Source organism: Ranitomeya imitator, chromosome 5, assembly GCF_032444005.1.
Source record: "Ranitomeya imitator isolate aRanImi1 chromosome 5, aRanImi1.pri, whole genome shotgun sequence".
Lineage (NCBI taxonomy): Eukaryota > Metazoa > Chordata > Amphibia > Anura > Dendrobatidae > Ranitomeya > Ranitomeya imitator.
Genome location: NC_091286.1, coordinates 472,859,463 through 472,875,959, shown reverse-complemented (window position 1 = coordinate 472,875,959; position 16,497 = coordinate 472,859,463). Strand labels below are relative to the sequence as shown.

The following is a 16,497-nucleotide window of genomic DNA, read 5'->3' as shown; positions in this document are numbered from 1 at the left end:
GGCAAGCGCTGAGAAATTACTTCTTACACTGATACTATAATATCCTAAAATGTTCACAGAACAAAGGCCTGTTAACGTGCAGTAGGAAGCTCCAGTGCTACCCTGTTTCCCCGAAAATAGGGCGCCCCCCGAAAGTAGGGCATGCTAGGGAGAGCACTGTGCCTGCTAATATAAGGCAAAATAAGGCATACCTTGTTCTGTGCATGGGGCATGCAGTTGTGTCTCGCTCCCGCTGTCCGGTGCCCGCCACTGCAGCTGTGCTATTCGCAGGAGTTAATCACAGCCTCGGAGCTGTGTGCCGATCTCTGCCCATGAGCCCTACACCAATCACAGCACAGGAAAGATGGGCCAGCTGACATAATCCATAGCCTCTGATTGTTCCTGGGCTGTGATTGGCCCAGGGCTCCTGCCCTCTGATTGGCCCAGGGATCATTTAAGGACAGTGCTATTGCTAGACATGAGAGATATGGGCCAATGATTCTGAAAGAAATGGAGTCACTAGAAATTCCACAGGAACTTCAGATTTTGGATCGTTATGATGATGTTCCAGAAGATGATGACATGGTTGTCATTGAATAAATCTTGTTTTGTGTTATTAAATATTGAGATCAGTAAATGAACCATTGTTCGTTGTTTTACATGTTGTACTTGGAAATACCGTAATTATACGGTAGTAACAAGAAATTCTTGATACGATTCACAATTTATTTGACTACTACTGTTTTGTTTTGTAGTCAAGTAGTACTACTTGACTACTACTGTTTTGTGATGACTACTTTTCAGCATACGCTGGTATGTTAATAAATGTTAATTTTTTTGTTCAAAAAAAATTTGTCAATTCTTTTTCTTGAGAAAATAAGATACCCCCCGAAAATAAGACATGGTGCAAAAATTAATATAAGACGGTGTCTTATTTTCGGGGAAACAGGGTATGACTTTGAAATGCTCTATACCACATAGTATCATTCAGAAAGACAAGGTGGACAGCAGTGTGAGCAGCATCTTAGCCACAGCAACCTTGATATTTCCAGGATTAGATCAGAAAGATAGGACAGCAGAGTAAGCGCCATCTTTTTACCTCAGCACTCCAGGTATCTCCAGTATTAGATCACATAGACATGGAGGACAGCAGTGTGAGCAACCTCTTCTTACTTCAGTACTCCTGGTATCTCCAGCATTAAATCAAATATACAGGGTGGACAGCAGTGTGAGCCCCCTCTTATTCGCAGCGACCTTGACATTTCCCGAATTAGATCAGAAAGATAGGACATCAGAGTTAGTGCCATCGTCTTACCTCAGCACTCCTGGTATCTCCAGTATTAAATCAAAGGGAGGACAGAAGTGCGAGTGGCCTCTTCAACACCCCATTATTATATTAGATCAACAGGGTGGACTGCAGTGTGAGCATCTTCTTCTTACGCCTGCACCCCTGTTATCTGCAGTAATTTATAAGACTATCCACAAGGATACAAATGAAGAGAAAAGGCAGAGCTTCTTACCACTTTAAGGTCTTGAAATTTGCCCTGGCTGCTTTCTAACTTCTATTCATTTAGGGTACGTTTTGATGTGTAACTTCAAGAACAATGGTGTTCGTGTAGAAATAAGTGTAACATTTGCTAGTTAGCACTGTGAAAAAAGGGAATACATTTAAAACCAGTTCACCATATTCACTCATTCAATATTTGTGGTTTTTGTGGCTTAGATAAATTTTATTTTCAGCGATCATTTGCTGTAATCTTGACATCGCTGCTGCAACCGTGTCAACCAAGAACGGGACAGTGATGGACAGACAGATGCAGGTGCTTCTCACAAAATTAGAATATCATCAAAAGTTAATTTATTTCAGTTCTTTAACACAAAAATTAAACTCCTATATTATATAGTGTCATTACAGACAGAGTGATCTATTTCAAGTGTTTATTTCTGTGAATGTTGATGATTATAGCTTACAGCCATTGAAAACCCAAAAGTCATTATCTCAGTAAATTAGAATACTTTTTAACACCAGCTTGAAAAATTATTTCAAAATCCAAAATGTTGGCCTACTGATATGAATGTTCAGTAAGTGCACTCAATACTTGGTCGGGGCTCAGGCGATCAGCCTGTGGCACTGCTGAGGTGTTATGGAAGCTCAGGTTGCTTTGATAGCTGCCTTGAGCTTGTCTGCATTGTTGGGTCGGTGTCCCTCATCTTCCTCTTAACAATACCCCATAGATTCTCTATGGAGTTAAGATCAGGTGAGTTTGATCGAAGCACAGTGATACTGTTGTTTTTAAACCAGGTATTGGTACTTTTGGCAGTGTGGACAGGTGCCAAGTTCTGCTGGAGAATGACATTTCCATCTCCAAAAAGCTTGTCAGCAAAGGGAAGCATGAAGTGCTCTAAAATTTCCTATTAGATGGCTGTGCTGACTTTGGTGTTGATAAAACACAGTGGACCTACACCAGCAGATGGCATGGCTCCCCAAACCATCACTGATTGTGGAAACTTCATACTACATCTCAAGCAGGTTGGATTGTGTGCCTCTCCACTCTTCCTCCAGACTTGGGGACCTTGATTTCCAAATGAAATGCAAAATTTACTTTAATCTGAAAACAACACCTTGGACCACTGAGCAACAGTCCAGTTCTTTTTCTCCTTGGCCCAGGTAAGACGCCGCTGGCGTTCTCTATTGGTCATGAGTGGCTTGACACAAGTAATGCGACACTTGTAGCCCATATCTTGGATACGTCTGTGTGTGGTGGCTCTTGAAGCGGTGACTTCAGCAGCAGTCCATGCCTTGTGAATCTACTGAAAATTTTTGAATGGCCTTTTCTAAACAATTCTCTCAAGGCTGCAGTTATCCCGGTTGCTTGCGCACCTTTTTCTACCACACTTCTTCCTTCCACTGAACTTTACATTAACATGCTTGGATACAGCAAAGTAAACAGCCAGCTTCTTTAGCAATGACCTTTTGTGGCTTACCCTTCTTGTGGAGTTCTTTCAATGACTGCCTTCTGGACATCTGTCAAGTCAGCAGTCTTCCCCATGATTGTGGAGCCTACTGAAACAGACTAATCGACCTGTACAAACACTTAGGAAGCCTTTGCAGGTGTTTTTTTGTTAATCTAATTTACTGAGATAATGACTTATGGGTTTTCATTGGCTGTAAGCCATAATCATCAATATTAACAGAAATAAGCACTTAAAATAGATACTCTGTTTGTAATGACTCTATAATATGAGTTTCACTTTTTGTATTGAAGAACTGAAATAAATTAACTTTTTGATAATATTTTAATTTTGTGAGAAGCCCCTTAGGTCCTTGTTACCCAAGCCACTTCAGCACTTTTTTATTATATAACAGAACATTCTTATGATTTAAAAGAAACAAAAATCTTTATCTGCATTCTGCATTCTGCAGCTCCAGATTCAGTTCAGGTGATTTGAGAACAAAACCAAAAAATCCCAAGGGAAATAATAACATATCTTAGAAAATATATTCTAAATAATGATATGCCATTCACAGCAGTGTATTGTACTACACAAGAATAGCAAAACTTCAGTATAAAAATGCAAAAAAAAAAAATCTTTATTCACTCATGTTCTGTTTGGTCTCATTTAGTGAGCTTCAATCTCGCAACATGGCTGAATAAAATAATGCTATGTATTATCAGTTATCTGTTTACAGCTTATTAGCCTCCATCAGTGTAAGATATGGAAACCATGGTTTCATGGAGGTAAGAGTTCAAAGATTTTAGTCCTATGAATAACAATCTGTAAGCCTCAGAATGAGCATTCCCATGTGCACATTGAAATATTTTCTATTTCTGAAATGTCTTCTGTTTCAAAAGGCATTTAGGTTTTACTAATAGTGAGGTTATGTGGGTGCCACGTAGGAAGAGTAGCTGCTAATATATGACAGAGAAGCTGGACCCCTTGTTCCTGTCAGTGGGATGTCACAAATGATGGTCCATTTCGATGAGGAACGTGCAGCCCAAACTGACATTCCCATGTAATAAAATGCCGGAATACACGTGACCTCTGTCTTTAGACGCTCAAGTTGTAATATTTATGCAAATTTAAGAAATATTGACTTAAAAAACCAAAACAGGGCCTGCTAAAAAGACCGCTTCTCTTCACGGATTTAACAAGGGCTGAAGCAGTTTGTGGAATGTACGTGCTTCATCCTGAAGATCACGCTACATGAGCACTTGGCGTTATTCAGATATTGCAAGTTCAGTTCATTTGCTGTCAGGTGGAACACATGGCTATTTGTTGTTTGTAACTTACTTAGTATTTTGTGCCATTTTGTCTGTTAAGAGTATCATTCTGTTTAATGCTTTTAGTGTTTAGGTTTATTTTAAATCATTGTTTTTTTTCTTGTTCCCAACAGAGTCCTGAGAGCAATGGTGCAGACATCTCAGGATACAGGCTGCAATGGGGAAAGGACGAAGACACACTAGAATTGGTTTACAATGGCTCTGATACTAGTTTCCAGGTGTCTGATTTATCACCAGCGACACAGTACTGCTTCCGACTTCAGGTACGTGCAGTAAGGTTTTCTTGTCCAGTGTATGTTGCCAGGAACTGACGTATAGCCTGTTAAGTCATGCAGGGATCCAAAGGTGACGGGGTTACATGCTTGTTAAAAATATCCTTCTCTGGTCTCTTCATCCCAGTCTGTAAATTTAGCTTTAAATGGGTTATTTCATGTTGTATTTTCAAGAGTACTTTGTTCTACTGTCTTCCTGCTTCCTGTTTGCCAGGGTCGGTGCGCTCCTGAGGATTGACATTTCTAATTAGCAGTGTGGTGGATCTGTTGGTCCGAACTGAGCACTCTCCCAGCTTGCTAGCAGAGGCATCTTTTCCAGAAGTCCAGAGGCTGGCTGGATCTAAACATTCGACCAGCTTCAAAGTAGTGCAAGGAGGCTACCAAGCATAGAGCTTGCAAGCTGCACATGCTCCTCACTTAGGTTATCGGCAACTCTGAGACGGCAATGGCCTTGGCAGTGAACTATAAAATAAAAAATCCCTTTGTTCTTGAGAACAGAGAAGATTTTTATTAAGAGGTAAATTGCAAATACCGTATATACTCGAGTATAAGCCGACCCGAGTATAAGCCGACACCCTTAATTTTGCCGCAAAAAACTGGGAAAACTTAATGACTCGTGTATAAGCCTAGGGTGGAAAATGCAGCAGCTACCGGTAAATGTCAAAATAAAAATAGATACCAATAATAGTAAAATTGAGACATCAGTAGGTTAAGTGTTTTTGAATATCCATATTGAATCAGGAGCCACATATATTGTGCCATACAGTTCATGATGGGCCCCATAAGATGCTCCATATTAAAATATGCCCCGTATAATGCTGCACAAAGGTTAATAATGGCCCCATAAGATGCTCCATAGAAATTTGCCCCATATAATGCTGCATAAATGTTGATTATGGCCCCATAAAATGCTCCATTGATACATTTGCCCCATATAATGCTGCATAAAGGTTAATAAGGGCCCCATAAGATGGTCCATACAGACATTTGCCCCATACAATGCTGCACAAATGCTGATTATGCCCCATAAGATGCTCCATAGAAACATTTGCCCCATATGCTGTTGCTGCTATTTAAAAAAAAAAAACATGACATACTCACCTCTTGTCGCTCAGGCCCCCGGCACTTGCAATATTCACCTGTCCCCATTCCACCGCTGGGCGCCACTCTGAGTTCATTACGGTATCTGTATAGATTTACTTTTCATCGCGGCAGCTGAACGATTTACAGCTATTAGCCAGCTTGAATACATGTGGGGATTCCCGAGCAACCAGGCAACCCCCGCATGTACTCAGCCTGGCTAATAGCTGTAAATCATTCAGCTGTGGCGATGAAAACAAAATCTCCGAACACTAACAAATACTCGGAGACCAACCGAGCGTGCTCGGGAAAACCCGAGCAACGAGTATACTTGCTCATCACTAATTGTGACCAGTATACTTGATGTTGGGATTACACCTAGTTCTTTAAGGGAGGCCAAAAAATGTTATGTATCCTTATGATAAGATGATATAAACGTTAACAGATGGGTAGTTATTTTCTCTAGGACAATAGCAATCACTAATATAGAGTTAGTTGGATCCTGAGTTGGTTGCCTGGGTGGTTGAGTAAGATTTTTATGAATCTGGTAGCGTGTAAAACATGGGAATAACTGGATGATGATTAATGAGAAACTCACTTAATGTTGTATTGATGATCCCTTTCTGTTTATACAATTCAAACATGGCACATATTTGTGTGGCCACATCGAATGTTTAGTCTCTTGAAATAGGAGTGTAGGTAGACACATGATTGAGTTTAGATTTTATTTCTGTAATATAGTATGATCTATTCATGACTAGTATGGATCCGCCTTTGTCTGCAGGTTTTATTGTAATCCTTTGAATATCCTTAAGACCCGGGAATGCTCTCTGTTCAGATACTGTAAAGTTATGTTGTACATGGAGTTGTCCCTTCTGGATTTGTTAAAATCGATCTTGAATAACCCTGTGGACTAGAGGGAGATGTTTCAATCGGATGGTTTGTCCGAGGAAGATTATAACTACTGGGGCTAGACAGATTCAACGGTCAGCTCAAATTGTTGACATGAACCATTAGCGTTATCCAAACGAACATGGGCAATAATCAACAAATAAAGTAGCACTCTGTAGCGCTATAGCATGCAAACATGAAATAGATCAAAAAATTTTATTGCATTACTGTACTAGAAAACATGAAAAATTGAGAATACTTATCGCATAAATTGGCCAATTCGTGTGTACCCAGTAGTCACGATAAGGCAATTCTCGTTGCTGCGAACCTGCCTAATGTGAATTTTCTCTTGGGCTAAAGCCTACATTTATATGGGAAGTTAGGATTCTGCTGTAATTAAAAACTCTTGAGGCTGAGGGGTGGAGTGCTCAATGAGAGAATTTTTTTGTATAAAAATATCTAAAGACTGACTGCTACGTCGAAACAGAAATCAGGTGTGAACAGGTGCAAACGAAGAATAGATATTATAAGAAGAGATATATACAATGCGTTACATTATACCTTTAAGCGGGTCCGTACTCTGGGGATCTCATTACTTATTACTCCACACTGCACCCAGATTGACGCCCCACATGCCGACAGGATCCTCTACAGGTAAACACATGCTCCAGGCATATCATACTTTATATCTTATCCTGTCACTACTTGATAATCTTCGTCTTTATTTTATATTACAATTCTACAATATCCTTCCATGTCTATAAACTTATACCTTCATCTGAAATCCTGTTATATAGATGGCCATAGACTATTTTCATATCATATGATATCTCCATATACTATATTGGTCATATACTATTTTCACATCATAAGACATCTTTATATATAATAATAATAATAATAATCTTTATTTTTATATAGCGCTAACATATTCCGCAGCGCTTTACAGTTTGCACACATTATCATCACTGTCCCCGTTGGGGCTCACAATCTAGAATCCCTATCAGTATGTCTTTGGAATGTGGGAGGAAACCGGAGTGCCCGGAGGAAACCCACGCAAACACGGAGAGAACATACAAACTCTTTGCAGATGTTGTCCTGGGTGGGATTAGAACCCAGGACTTCAGCGCTGCAAGGCTGCAGTGCTAACCACTGTGCCACCGTGATGCCATAAATATATATCTATCAAGGTTTACATTTAATACCTTTACTGGAATACCTGTGTCATAAATAATTATTTGGCATGTCCCCAAAAAATTGTACACAATTTTTTTTCCTTCTGTTTTATCTAATGCCTCTTTTTTTTGTTTCTCTTCCCGTAATATATATACTACCTGAAGAGCCCGGCGTTGCCTGGGCATAGTAAATATCTGTAGTTAGTTATAGCACCTCACTTCTCTTATTTTCCCATCACGCCTCTCATTTTCCCCCCTCGCATCTCTTTTTCTCCCTTACACCTCTCATTTTCCCCCTCACTCCTCTTGTTTTCCCCCTCTCTCCTCTCATTCCCCCCTAACACTTGTCATTTCGACCTCACATCTGTCATTTTCCGATCACTCCACTATTTTCCCTCACTCCTCTCATTTTGCACTCACACCTTTTCATTTTCACCTCACACCCCTCATTTTCACCTCACACCCCTCATTTTTCCCTCAGTATATACATGTTTGTCATCTCCCTTATATATAGTATACACCTGTATGTCATCTCCTGTATATAGTATATACCTGTATGTCATCCCCCCTATAAATAGTATATACCTGCTGTATGTCATCTTCTCCTGTATATTGTATATACCTATGTGTCATCTTTTGTATATATTATATACCTGTATGTCATCTCTTCTGTATGTACTATATACCTGTATGTCATCTCATATATATATATATATATATATATATATATATATATATATATATATATATATATATATATTACGGTATATACCTGTATGTCATCTCCAGTATATACCTGTATGACATCTCCCCTGTATATAGTATATACCTGCTGTATGTCATCTCCTCCTCTATATACCTATGTGTCATCTACTCTTTTATATAGTATATACCTGTATGTTATCTCCTCCTGTATATAGTATATACCTGTAAGTCTTCTCCTGTATATAGTATATACCTGTGTCATCTGCTTCTGTATATAGTATATACCTGTGTCATCTCCTCCTGTATAGATTATGTACCTGTATGTAATCTCCTGTATATAGTATGTACCTGTGTCATCTCCTCCTTTATATAGTATATACCTGTCATCTGCCCCTGTATATAGTATATATGTGTCATCTCCCCTGTATATAGTATATATCTGTGTCCTCTCCTCCTTTATATAGTATATATCTGTGTCATCTCCTGTGTATAGTATGTACGTGTATGTCATCTCCTTCTGTATATAGTATATACCTGTCATCTCTTCCTGTATATAGTATATACGTGTGTCATCTCCCCTGTATATAGTATATACCTGTGTCATCTCCCCTGTATATAGTATTTACCTGTATGTCATCTCCCCTGTATATAGTATATACCAGTGTCATCTCCTCCTGTATATAGCATATACCTGTGTGTCATCTCCCCTGTATATAGTATATATCTGTATGTCATCTCCTCCTGTATTAGACCGCGTTCACACGTTATTTGGACTGCGTTACACCGTGGCATAACGTGGTGTAACAGTCTGTTAACGCTTCTATTAACCCTGTGTGACCAACTTTTTACCTATGCAGCATCAATAGTAAAACGATCTAATGTTAAAAAAATAAAAAATCATTTTATTCTCCCCTGCCGGCGCCTTTCCCGCTCCTCACGATGCTCCGGTCCCAAGAATGTATTGCAGCAATGACCGGATATGACGTAGCGGTCTCGAGAGACCGCTGCATCATCACGTGTTATTGCCGCAATGCATTCTTGGGACAGCAGCGTCGCGAGGAGCATCGCTAAACGCCTGGGCTGGATCCGGGGGCCTCCGGAAGGCGAGTGTATAACTATTTTTTTATTTTAATTCTTTTTTTAACAGGGATATGGTGCCCACATTCCTATATACTACGTGGGCTGTGTTATATACTACGTGGGCTGCGTTAAATACGGTATGGGCTGTGTTATATACTGTGTGCCCTGTGTTATATACTACGTCTCTGTGCTATATACTACGTGGGCTGTGCTATATACTACGTGGCTGTGCAATATACTACGTGGCTGTGTTATATACTGCGTGGCCTGTGTTATATACTATGTCTCTGTGCTATATACTACGTGGGCTGTGTTATATACTACGTGGCTGTGCTATATACTACGTGGCTGTGCTATATACTACGTGACTGGGCAATATACTATGTGGCCCGTTTTATATACTATGTGGCCTGTTATATACTACGTAGCTGTGCTATTTACTCTGTGGCTGGGCAATATACTACGTGGCTGGGCAATATACTACGTGGCTGGGCAATATACTACGTGGCTGGGCAATATACTACGTGACTGGGCAATATACTACGTGGCTGGGCAATATACTACGTGGCTGGGCAATATACTACGTGGCTGGGCAGTATACTACGTGGCTGGGCAATACACTACGTGGCTGGGCAATACACTACGTGGCTGGGCAATATACTACGTGGCTGGGCAATATACTACGTGGCTGGGCAATATACTACGTGGCTGGGCAATATACTACGTGGCTGGGCAATATACTACGTGGCTGGGCAATATACTATGTAGCTTGGCAATATACTTCGTGGCTGGGCAATATACTACGTGGCTGTGCTATATACTATGTGGGCTGTGTTATATACTACATGGACTATGTTATATACTGTGTGGGCTGTGCTATATACTACTATACATGTTCTAGAATACCCGATGCGTTAGAATCGGGCCACCATCTAGTATGTATGTATATATTGTAGCATGGCTAAAGGGTTTGTAGTCGATGGGAGGTATGTGCCACATAAGTGCCTGGTTGCTGTAATGTAGCCCGGAGTATTCCTTTCTTGCACATAATCTTGTATATGTGTTTCAGGACCTGTGGTAATGTCAGACCACATGGCTAATCATGTGATGGGTTACTGGGTGGGGTTAGCTCTTTATAAGACTGGCTAATCCTTTACACAGCAGAGATGTGTGGAGGTGAAACCCTCCTGAGTGTGTTACGGCTTCAGGACTGAGCCGGATGAACTGGACACTTGTTTTTCTTTACCTGAACCAAAGGCTATTTGTTTTCTGTTGTTTGCAACATGGTTTATGAAGCAATAAACCCAGTGAACTTTAAAGGAACACGTCTCCTGAGTGTCAGCCGTCGCAGCTGAGTGAGTGAAATCCTTACAATTGGTGGAGAATGCGGGCAGCGTTCCCAGCGGAGACGTGAGTTTATTTTGAATGTCCTGGGTCAAGGCTGTTGCAAGCCAGCAAGCATTGCCGGAGAAAATGGAGGACCTGCTGAAACAATTGGTCCAGATGCAGTCACAGCAGGAGAAAAGGCAGCAAGAGACCAACAGGCTGTTGATGCAGCAGATACAACAGAGCCAGCAGGAGCAACGGCAGCAGATGCAACAAAGCCAGCAGGAGCAACGGCAGCAGTTACAACAGAGCCAGCAGCAGATGCAGCAGAGCCAGCAGGAGCAACGGCAGCAGATGCAGCAGAGCCAGCAGGAGCATCAGCAGCAGATGCAGCTTCTGGCAACCGCCATCCAGGGCAAGGCGAGCGCCCCAACCACAGGTTTGGCTGATGACACCCACGTCCGGAAAACGGTAAGACGCGCGTTGCAGAAAATGACTCCCGGGGATGATGTTGAGGCCTTCCTGACGGTGTTTGAGAGGGTCGCTGAGAGGGAAAAACTTCCGCCAGAGCAGTGGGCAGAGGTACTTGCGCCATACCTGACGGGAGAACCCCAGAAGGCGTACTATGATTTGACCTTGCAGGATGCCAAAGAGTATCACAAATTGAAAGCCGAGATTCTCGCACGTTTGGGGGTGACACTGACTGTCAGGGCACAGCGAGTTCACTCCTGGGGCTATCACCGGGACAAACCACCTCGTTCCCAAATGTTTGATCTGTTGCACCTGGTCCAGAAATGGCTGCAGCCAGAATCCTCTGCGCCTTCACAGATGGTAGAACGGGTGATGATGGATCGGTTTGTCCATTCCCTCCCGAGGCCTATACAGTCTTGGGTTGCCCAGGGTGATCCCCAGAATGCCGACGAGCTGATCGGACTGGTTGAGAGGTACCAAGGGTTGGAAGGCTCCTTCGGGAGGCAGCCCATGCCGTACTGGGGATCCTAGAAGGCAGCTGAGTCCCAAAAAGGGGTGGTGCGTCCAAGGTCACAAAGGGCGGGGGAGGTGGTGCCCAAGGTCCCCACGGGTGATATTATTTGTTGGAGGTGCCACAAGCCAGGACATATAGCTGCCCGTTGTTCCCAAACCACTGAGCAGATGGACTGCAGCATGGGACGCCGTTGTTCATACTATGCGTATCCAGCTTGCAGTGTGAACTCTCTGCCCAACGAGGGACCTCAAGCATGTCCCGTGAAGGTGAACGGTCAAGCAGTAACGGCACTGTTAGACTCGGGGAGCCTAGTGACCCTGGTGAGGGCCACTTTTCCTCTCCACCTGCTCCCGGGAAAGAAGGTCGGAGTGCGGTGCATACATGGTGATGCAAAGGACTACCCTGTGGCCAGTGTGAACATTGAAACGACATGTGGCACGGAGTCCCACATAGTCGGCGTCGTTCAGGACTTGTTGCACCCTATAATTATTGGCCGGGATTTCTGTTTGTTTTGGGATTTGTGGGGGAAAGGTTCTGAGCTCCCTAGCAAGAGTAGGGAACCAGTGAACCCGGGAAGGGTGGTGCCACACCCCGAGTCAGACAGATTTCCTTTTTGTGTCCTGGCTGGAGATGAGGAGGAAGTGTCCCCTGCATCTGACATTCTGGAGTTAGAGGTATCCGGTGAAAATTTTGGGACTGCCCAACATAGGGACCCCACTCTGAGGGAAGCCTTTAATAATGTCACAGTTATTGACGGGGTGGTACAGGAGCCGGGGGCAGACACAAGATTTCCCCATTTTCTAATGAGCAGGGAGTTGTTGTACCGGGTCACGAAAATAAGGGAGGAGTTGGTAGAGTAGTTGGTAGTGCCGGGTCCATATAGACGGAAGGTGTTGGACATGGCCCATTCACACATCTTGGGTGGACACCTAGGGGTGGAAAAAAACGCAGGAACGGGTTGTGCAGAGGTTCTATTGGCCTGGGTGCCACCGGGAAATAGTGAACTATTGCAGGTCCTGCCCTACATGTCAGCTAACTGCTCCCACTCCTCATTTCCGGAACCCCCTTGTGCCACTGCCCATTATTGAGGTGCCATTCGAGAGAATTGCCATGGACTTGGTTGGTCCCTTAGTTAAATCAGCCCGGGGCCATCAGTATATATTAGTCATCCTGGACTACGCCACACGCTATCCTGAGGCAATTCCCTTGAGAAATTCTTCTTCAAAGAGTATAGCTCGCGAGTTGGTCCATGTCTTTTCCCGGACAGGTCTGCCGAAGGAGATCCTGACTGACCAGGGGACACCTTTCATGAGCAAGGTGATGAGGGAACTATGCAAAGCCCTGAAAATCTCCCAGTTGAGGACCTCGGTGTACCATCCCCAGTCAGATGGCCTTGTTGAGAGATTTAACAAGACACTGAAGAGCATGCTGAGAAAAGCTATAGAGAAAGACGGTAGAGACTGGGATTGTCTCTTACCCTATTTGATGTTTTCCATTCGTGAAGTTCCACAGGCCTCCACAGGTTTCTCACCGTTTGAGCTTCTGTATGGCCGACATCCACGAGGACTCCTGGATATAGCCAAGGAAACCTGGGAAGCCGAAGTCACGCCCCACAGAAGCGTCATTGAGCATGTGGCCCTGATGCAGCAGAGGATTGCAAAGGTGATGCCTATCGTGAAAGAACACCTTCTCCAAGCACAAGAAGCTCAGGCCAGGGTCTACAACCGGTCTGCAAGAGTGAGGCAATTCAATGCGGGAGACCGAGTTCTTGTGTTAGTTCCGACAGTGGAAAGCAAGTTCTTGGCCAAATGGCAAGGTCCATATGAGGTTGTCGAGAAACTTGGTGAAGTAAACTATAAAATTCACCAACCAGGAAGACGGAAACCATTCCAAGTATACCATGTCAACCTTATCAAGCCGTGGCAAGATAGAGAGCCGACAGTAACTCCATCGTTGTTAAGCAACCCAGAAGATGAGGTTGGAGCGGTTACTATAGCGGAGACGCTATCGGAGTCCCAGAAACAGCAATGCCGGGAGTTACTCCAGAAAAACAGGGACCTGTTTTCCGAGTTGCCTGGGTACACGAAGGTCATAGAGCATGAGGTCCTGACAGAGCCCCATGTGCGCGTGAATGTGAAGCCCTATAGGATTCCTGAGGCCCGTCGAGAAATAGTCTCCAAGGAAGTGGAGCGTATGTTGAAGCTTGGAGTCATTGAGGAATCCAAGAGCGGTTGGTCGAGCCCAATTGTCCTGGTCCCAAAACCTGATGGGGAGTGGAGATTTTGCAACGACTATAGGAAGTTGAATGAGGTCTCCAAGTTCGACGCATATCCCATGCCCCGAGTTGATGAGCTCATCGAAAGGCTTGGGCCCGCCAGGTACATAACCACCTTGGATTTGACGAAGGGGTATTGGCAGATCCCCATGGCACAGGAAGCCAAGGAGAAGACGGTGTTTTCTACACCAGATGGATGCTTCCAGTATGTCCGGATGCCATTTGGCCTACAGGGAGCTCCGGCCACCTTCCAAAGGGCTATGGATAGAGTCCTTGCACCCCACAAGGCATACGCTGCTGCGTACCTAGATGATATCGTCATCTTTAGCCCGGACTGGGAGAGTCATCTGGAGAAAGTCCAAGCGGTGTTTGATGCTATAAGAGAGGCCGGATTTACAATAAACCCGAAGAAGTGTGCATTGGGTAAAGAAGAAGCTAAGTACCTTGGATACATAGTGGGTCATGGAGAAATAAAACCCCAAATCAGTAAAGTGGAGGCAATTCAAACATGGCCAAAACCAGTTTCCAAGAAGCAAGTTAAAGCCTTCCTGGGAATCGTGGGATATTACAGGAGGTTCGTCCCAAACTTCGCCACAATGGCGGCGCCTCTGACTGACCTGCTAAAAGGGACAAAATCAGTAATGGTTAAGTGGTCCGAAGAAACAGATTCAGCCTTCCAAGAAATGAAAGAGGCTTTATGTAAGCAACCCGTTCTGATGGCCCCAAACTTCAAGAAAGAGTTTATTCTTCAGACAGATGCCTCAGATGTTGGGGTGGGAGCAGTCCTTTCCCAAGAACTACATGGGGAGGAGCATCCTGTTCTCTATCTGAGTAGGAAGCTGTCCTCATCTGAAAAGAACTACTCAGTCGTTGAGAAGGAGTGCTTGGCCATAAAATGGGCAGTGGACACATTGCGGTACTATCTGCTGGGACGTAAATTTAGACTGGTATCTGACCATGCCCCGCTTAGGTGGATGAGAGAAACGAAAGGAAGAAATGCTAGAGTCACCCGTTGGTTCTTAGCCCTGCAGGACTTCAGTTTCCATGTGGAACATAGGGCCGGAAAGCTGCACGGTAATGCGGATGCCCTATCGAGAATCCCTTGTTTAGTTGGGGAAAGTGCCAAGCCCCACGGCTTTAGGCAGAGGGGGGAGGTATGTAGCATGGCTAAAGGGTTTGTAGTCGATGGGAGGTATGTGCCACATAAGTGCCTGGTTGCTGTAATGTAGCCCGGAGTATTCCTTTCTTGCACATAATCTTGTATATGTGTTTCAGGACCTGTGGTAATGTCAGACCACATGGCTAATCATGTGATGGGTTACTGGGTGGGGTTAGCTCTTTATAAGACTGGCTAATCCTTTACACAGCAGAGATGTGTGGAGGTGAAACCCTCCTGAGTGTGTTACGGCTTCAGGACTGAGCCGGATGAACTGGACACTTGTTTTTCTTTACCTGAACCAAAGGCTATTTGTTTTCTGTTGTTTGCAACATGGTTTATGAAGCAATAAACCCAGTGAACTTTAAAGGAACACGTCTCCTGAGTGTCAGCCGTCGCAGCTGAGTGAGTGAAATCCTTACAATATATACAGTTATATGAAAAAGTTTGGGCATCCCTATTAATCTTAAGCTTAATGTTTTATAAAAAATTGTTTTTTTTGCAACAGCTATTTCAGTTTCATATATCTAATAACTTTTGGACATAGTAATGTTTCTGCCTTGAAATGAGGTTTATTGTACTAACAGGAAATGTGCAATCTGCATTCAAACAAAATTTGACAGGTGCATAAGTATGGGCACCCCACCAGAAAAGTGCCATTAATATTTAGTAGATCCTCCTTTTGCAATAATAACAGCCTCTAGTCGCTTCCTGTAGCTTTTAATGAGTTCCTGGATCCTGGATGAAGGTATTTTTGACCGTTCCTCTTTACAGAACAATTCCAGTTCAGTTAAGTTTGATGGTCGCCGAGCATGGACAGCCCTCTTCAAATGATCCCACAGATGTTCAATGATATTAAGGTCTGGGGACTGGGATGGCCATTCCAGAACAGTGTAATTTTTCCTCTGCATGAATGCCTGAGTAGATTTGGAGCGGTGTTTTGGATCATTGTCTTGCTGAAAGATCCATCCCCTGCGTAACTTCTACTTTGTCACTGATTCATGAACATTATTGTCAAGAATCTGCTGATACTGAGAGGAATACATGCGTCCCTCAACTTTAACAAGATTCCCGGTGCCGGCATTGGCCACACAGTGCCAAAGCATTATGGAACCTCCACCAAATTTTACTGTGGGTAGCAAGTGTTTTTCTTGGAATGCTGTGTTTTCTGGCCGCCATGCATAACGCCTTTTTGTATGACCAAACAACTCAATCTTGGTTTCATCAGTCCACAGGACCTTCTTCCAAAAAGAAATTGGCTTCTCCAAATGTGCTTTTGCATACCTCCGC

At 43.5% G+C, this 16,497-nt stretch overlaps 1 protein-coding gene across 1 annotated transcript in view; it reads left to right on the top strand.

Moving 5' to 3' along the window:
• The window catches only part of FNDC3B (fibronectin type III domain containing 3B), a 598,527-nt gene that overhangs the window by 449,287 nt on the left and 132,743 nt on the right, over positions 1-16,497 (top strand). The window contains exon 21 of the mRNA XM_069727312.1: positions 4,376-4,525. Within this exon, the coding sequence (XP_069583413.1) occupies positions 4,376-4,525 (150 nt within the window). The remainder of the gene's footprint in view (positions 1-4,375; positions 4,526-16,497) is intronic.